Genomic DNA, 6,991 nt, shown 5'->3' on the forward strand with positions numbered 1-6,991 from the left:
AAGCACTTGCGGAAATGTTAATCATACAGAAAACAAACACACGGAGAATCACGTCACAGGCATACCAAGGACACAGCGTTCTGGGGCTGTTTTGATTTCAAGGAAGTGGAGAAGGGATGAAAAGTAGGACCTTAGGATTGCTTGAGAACAGACAAGGAAAGGGAACAGAGAGGGATGAACAGAGTATAGGCTGAACAGAGAGGGGTACTAGAGTAGAGAGGAGGTACTCAAGAAGAAGAGAGAGGGTACAGTGCTAGAGAAGGAGTAACTACAGAAGGAGAGAGGGGGTACTAGAGAATAAGAGCGAGGGGGTACAGTACTAGAAAAAAAGAGGGGGTACTAGAGGAGTAACTAAATAAGGAGACCAGAAAAGACAAAGTAAAGGAAGAAAATAGTTTTTAGATTTAGATACGGTCTCTTTTGATATTGTGTAACTCCTGTGTAATGGAAACAAACAAATTTATTAGGTAAAAATTAAAAACATACCATAATTAGAAGTACACAGATGATCATCATAGTATCCCTCTTCATTAATGGGAAACATAAAATGTTCATGTTGCTGACCAAAAGAGGGCGTGCTTGGGCAGGTAAAAGAAGAATATATTGGTAGAGATAATCGTCTCAGATTAAAATCTCTTACAGCCGTCTTTGGAGTTTCGAGAGGCTGACTGTGACGACGAGCGACATCTGAAACTGTGTTATCGTTCTGCTCCTTTTTGAACCAGTTAAACGTTGGACTTGTTGGGCAAGTTTGGCTGTCTCTGGTTCGATTTTTTGATGTCGGGATGTTGATAGCATATGGTGGTATGTATTCAAATCCCAGAGGTTCTCTCAGAGTTTGTTTATTCTCTTTAGTGCTATGTTCTTGGTCGGAAATACAAGTCTGTAGTTTTGGATTATGAAGCAGATTTCCTTCTATGAATGAATTATTTAACTCGGAAGTAATGCTAGCAGGTGGTGCACTTTTGGAAAGAAATGTTGCACTGTTTGCTCTTGCACGTTGTCCTCTACTAATTGATGTTTTTCCTTCAGTCTCGCTTTCAAAACCATCATGGGTATTATCTGTTATATTGCAAAAGCTGATTTCTAAAGATGAGTCGCTTTCAGAAGTAACAGATATTGAATTATCCACCTCAAAATTCATCAGCATCTCAAGCTGTTCAAATTCTTTGTCATCATCTAATGAGGTCATTTCCTCTTTCTCTACCAAAGCTAGAATTTCAGAACTGTTCAAGTTTTTATCATGCTTATCAAACTTATTGTAGCAACTTGTGTCATCTTCTTCCTTTGAAGCTGCTGTGGGGCTTTTCAACATCTTCTTTTCCAATTTTGAAAATTCTAAGAAAAAGTAAAAAGAATTAATATTATACAAGTATAATACTGTACGTAGACATCACCAATAATATCACGACATAAATGTGTATAATGAATGTTCCAAAGTTCAACATGTTCAATGTTGAACTTTGATGAACTTAATGTTATCTGGGTTTTTAGACTTGATACCTCATTATTTATTTTTTACTAATCAAATAGGCTTAGAAGGCATTAGATGGGCATTTGAACACACGTACACATTTAACCTACTTTTAATTTAACTTTCTGTTATAGATCAACATAACATTGATTATTTTTTCTTGTCCACATGGAATCATGGTTGACTACTATTAGTAGAAATGAAGTTATCAATATAATTGTCTCACTGACATAACATACTATACTGACATAAAATGTAACATACCATCAACCATCTTGGTTTCAGAGGATGGCAGTTTTAAGAAGTCTGTCTTTTTCTTGATTGCTGACTGCTGAAATGTATCCAACTTAATAACTTGATGTTTTTCAATTCCACTGCCACTTCTGTTAGCTTTAGAAAGCTGTGTTTCCTTGTCTTGATGAAAAGTTAAGTTACTCTTATTTCCTGATTTAGTATCCAAGATTGTCTCTTCAGAGTTTATAGTGATCGATATGTTTGATTCTGCCTCTTCACATGTTGAAGATCCTTCTACTGAAGATTCATCTGCATCTAAAAGAATATTTTTACTGATCATTTGGCTTTCTTTTGCAATTTCGTTCCATATATCATTATTATCCTCTGTAAATTCGCTTGAATTCGGAGAGCAACTAAACTGCAAACTCTTGTGTTGAGATCCTTTCTCACTAGATATGTTATCATCCTCTGGTTGAAAATGTCTGTCATTGATATGTTCGTTCGATGGAATTACTTTAATCTGCAACTTAGGAGATGTCTTGGTATTCACAACCACATTAGAAATACCTTTCACTTCTGTTGAGACATCTTGAAAGCATACATCTGTCAGTGCATTATCTTCATGTTCAAAGTTTGATAAATCCTCCAGATTTTCAGATTCGATTGGATCCACATTATTAACAATTTTAGGTCTAGTAACTGGTTTCACAATCCTACAAGATGGTGGTGATTGTCCTTTTTTAATATTTACTTTATTAAATCCAAAGGAAGATTTACGACTGGTAGAATTTCTCTTTGTTTCTGATAAAGGTTTCTTGGATCCTGTTGAAAAGGTTTTTGTTAACTTTTGCTTTTCCAATTGAGGAATTGCCAATTTCTGCCCATAAGCAGGAAGGGTAGAGGAAAGAGGTCTTTGCTGTCTTTTACTTTTTGAAGGTCTAACAATTTGTTGACTGCTTCGGGTTACTTTAATAACTGAATCAGTTATCGATTTTATTGAAACTTGTGGAAATTTAAGTTTTGGTTTGGGAATAGTTTTGCTTGGCGGCCTAGGACTTGTAGGTATGACAACAGGGTTATTTGACATGTTAGGATTGGAAGGTGCTTGTTTGGGAATAGTTTTACTTGGTGGCCTAAGACTCCCAGGTTTGGCAACAGGTTTATTTGGCAACATGTTAGGATTGGAAGGTTCTAGTTTGCCAATGGTTTTACTTGGTAACATTTTACTGGAAGTGACAGGTTTAATAATCTGTTTCTTCATTGGTAATTGTATTGTCCTTTTTTTGTCAAGTTTTCCATTTGAAGCTGTTGGTTGAACAATTTGACTATTGTGACTTCCAAAACTATCATTTTGTTTTACACTTTCACTATTATTTGGGTTTATTATTGAAAAATTCCGAGAAGAAAATCCAAATGTTTTCTTGCCTGTGGCAGCATTGCCTGTGGCAGCAGTCAATAAAGATGTTAGTTGAGCAGACAGACCAGTAGGAACATCTGTAGACATTTGCTTTGAATTACTTCTATCAATTTTGTTAAATCCAGGTATGTTTCTTGCTGTATCTGGTAATACTTTCTTGCTTGTAGTTGCCAATTTCACATGTGAAATTGCGACAGATGATGATGAGTGTTGAAGATTCGATTGAAGAGTAGTAATATCTGAGGATCCATTCATTTTCTTTGAGTTACTTTTATTAGGGGAAATTGTTGAATTTGTATTTGAAGGCGTAACCATCACAGAAGGTTGTTCTAGATTGGACTGAGTAGTAACAACAGAAGATCCTTTCATTTGCTTTAAATTACTTTGACCGACTCTGTTCAATCCTGGTATAGATCTTGTGGCATCAGCTGGTGGTGTATTTGTCGCTGTTCCATATTTTATTTTACTTAATGTCTGTTTTTCGTTTGATTCATTTTCAATTTCAATACTTTTTTTTCGCTCCAATAGTCGTGCAACCACACTCATCAATTCTTCTTTTCTTTGTTCCCCTTGTGCTGCAAATTTTTCTTTCACATCAGTTGTTGAAGGTTCTGTTCTTTTATACTCAATCCTATTGCATTTATTATAAACTGGTTGGTCTTTTGTATTTTCCATTATTTTACTGGTTGAATGAGCAACATTTGTTGTTTTAGAAATATTTTCTTTCTTTATTGATTCATTAGACATGCCATCATTTTGGGAAAAATCATCTGTATTTGATAAAGTATTCTGGTCATCATTTGAAAATGGTTGGGATCTTTTTCGCAACACAATAGATTTTTTGTCCGACATCGGCTGAAGTTTTGACAATTTTGAAGCAGCAAGATTAGGCTTTAGTACTGAACGAGGTTTTAATCCCGAATTCTGCATTTTTGTAGTTAGCACTTTTAGATCTTTTTCTGGTTGCGTTCCAGAAGACTGGGGTAACTTTGAAGATATTATTGATGCAGGTTTTTCTGTTGAATAATTAAGCTTCAATGAAGATGACCTTTGAATTTTTGAATGTTCTAAGGACTTTCCTTTCAGTGATGTAGTAACTTGACTAAATGTTTGAGTTTCAGACTTCTCTGAATTAGGTATATAATTATACTTAGTAGTGACGTTTTTAAGAACAGGCTTCTCCAAAGTTCCTTCATTTCTATTCTTAGATACATCAGCAGATTTATGTCTTTGTATTTTTTGTGGTTGTTGAAGTGTTCTTTTGGGTGCATTCAACAGGTCTGACGGCACTTTTCCAGTAGATACCTGAGGTATCATCATTTTAGATTTTCCACTAGGAATTGAACTTGTTGAAGCATGCATTGATGGAACTGAATCATTTTCAACGACAACAGGAGCAGGTTTCTTGAAAGTTGGTAAACCGGATCTCTTAATGCGGGATTTTTCTGACAAAGAGAAAAACAAATAAACAAATGTTTGATATAATATATAATAAAATAACAAATACAGTACATTTCCACAAATGACTTAAGATAAATAGGGAGTGAGTAAAGTTTATTATTATATTACATAATGGGCAGTGGCAAAACGCAGGGGATAAAGGCCCTTGATTTAGCACTCCTAAGGTGCCCTTTAATGCTGGGTTACATTGAACTGCTCAGGCTTTGGGACCCATTAAAGCTCTGGCGTTTAGCCAGTGACCGCCCATAGATGTTACGCCACTGGATGCCAGACTAGAAATAGTACTAGAATATGACAGCAGGGTTAAATTTTTTTATTTTTAGTTTTGATATTGTAAAAGTAACAACTTGCATTCATACCTGGTATAAGACCACCTGCTACAGGAACACGACTCATTGGAATACTTGAAACCTTGTGTGGGACATTGGATACTTTCATGGTACACTCAATAGATTTTGCTCTATCATTTTTAGAAACTGACTGTTGATCCAGATCTTCACATTTCTTTCTTGCATCATCTGTTGAAATACAGTTTAATTATTGTTATTACATCTTTTCAAATATCGATACGCAATTTCACAAATATTGAATAGCACAGGATATTATAAAATATTACTAAACATTATGAATTTCAGTGATTAGAAAGAAAAATTAGAATGCATTCAGAACATTATAGGACTCTTTTTGGCATCAATCTCAATATTTTTGCCTGTTCTGTATCAAATGTAATTTTCTGTAATTTCTTTGAATATCCTTTGGATGTACAGTACATAAAATGTAATTATAAATATTGCAATATCATTGGCAAAACACATGATACCATACTTTCTACTTAATATTATCATTATCACGAGTGATGAGTGATTATAAAGCCATTACATACTATCATATTGCAATAAAAAAGTGAAACATACAGTATATTGCATGTAGCTCTCCATTAATAGACAAACAACACAATCCCAATTAAATAGGTGTACAAATATTTTAAATAAACTGGTTAGATTTGGTGAACATAGTTAATGCTACAGGTTATAGTACAATATCACAATAATCCATTTACAGCTAATAGATTATGGATACAACAAACTAATACATATAAAATAAATAATAATACTAACAATTGTTAAATATTAAATTTGAATTCCTTTACCTGAATTACTCAATTCTTCCATGACAGTGTCCAACAATAAATATTAAGTCGTCGTTTTCTCAATACACATGGCCTTGCCACACACAGTCATTCAGTCAACTATATTGACAATAAAGACCTAAAAAACTCCTACTCAACTCTCGAACTTCTAAGCAAACAATATGAATTGTATTCCACACTAAACTGTGTATGGTTATAGATAGTAATCACAATATACATATTGAAAGTATACATACGAGGCTCAACTTTGACCTGAATACGACATACAAGTCATATTGAGGATATAACGTCAGTTTTAGGCTTATTTACGGATAATAACAATTTTAACAAGTGCTTCTCAGAATAATTAAATTAAAAAACAAATGACAGGAAGTGGAGTATTATTCAACAAAGAGTCACTTCACAACAATTATCAACTTTAAAGGAAGCACGAATATTTACGGTTTTAAAAATAAAAATTGTAAAATATCTAGTGTCCAAGGTTCAGTATGTATTTCCTCTCTAGACACGATTAGTTCACATTTCCCTAGATACAACATGTTTGCAGAACGATAACATTATTTTCCAATCAAAACAAACGAATCAAGTTGAATTGGAAAATGTACTGATAACATTGGCAATCAACAATATTACAATTTATTACTTTATTAAATTGTAATAAAAAAAAAAATTTTAATACAATAAATATTAATAACAAATTAAATAAAATAATAAAAATAAGCATTTAACATATGCCATAATATCCAAAACAAAAATTACTGCAATACATTAAACAATTACGATAGTTAAAATGATTAAAACTATGTTACATGATCTAACTTAATAACTGTCGGTAAAATTTTAAAATAAAATAAATATAAAAGTGATGTTTGAAACTGATAAATCACTTATAAAAAAAAGTTTTAAAAAGTTAAAAATTACCTTCAGAAAATTTGTATCATTTTTAAAATTATTTTCTCCAAATATCAACTTCCAAGATCTGAAAAGGAACTCACAGTGTTTAAAACAATAACATTATTGATTTGATTTGTTGTTCTTGCTTGAAAGGGCGTGCACTAAAGTGTTTTATGTTGTGGATGGGCGTGTCTGATTCAAATGTAATATTTTATAACAAACATCCTATACTTACAGTACTAGAATCAGTTCAACACAAAATTCAGCGATTTTTGTTAATATATAGAATTAAAGATGTATTGTCCCCCTGAAAAAATAATTCTTAACATTTTTGTTGTTGAATATGCCATTTTAATTTTCA

General features: G+C 33.0%; 2 protein-coding genes across 2 annotated transcripts in view; both read right to left on the reverse strand.

Moving 5' to 3' along the window:
- Positions 1 to 5,010, reverse strand: part of LOC140048492 (uncharacterized) — a 39,408-nt gene extending 34,398 nt beyond the window's left edge. The window contains exons 1-3 of the mRNA XM_072093221.1: positions 4,946 to 5,010; positions 1,739 to 4,570; positions 487 to 1,338 (exon numbers count right to left, since the gene is read on the reverse strand). Of these exons, the coding sequence (XP_071949322.1) occupies positions 487 to 1,338; positions 1,739 to 4,570; positions 4,946 to 4,982 (3,721 nt within the window). The 5' untranslated portion in view covers positions 4,983 to 5,010. The remainder of the gene's footprint in view (positions 1 to 486; positions 1,339 to 1,738; positions 4,571 to 4,945) is intronic.
- LOC140048866 (apicoplast pyruvate carrier 1-like) overlaps positions 1 to 6,991 on the reverse strand; it is an 87,021-nt gene that overhangs the window by 73,244 nt on the left and 6,786 nt on the right. The gene's annotated exons all lie outside the window — the stretch shown is intronic.

Source organism: Antedon mediterranea, chromosome 5 (assembly GCF_964355755.1).
Source record: "Antedon mediterranea chromosome 5, ecAntMedi1.1, whole genome shotgun sequence".
NCBI lineage: Eukaryota > Metazoa > Echinodermata > Crinoidea > Comatulida > Antedonidae > Antedon > Antedon mediterranea.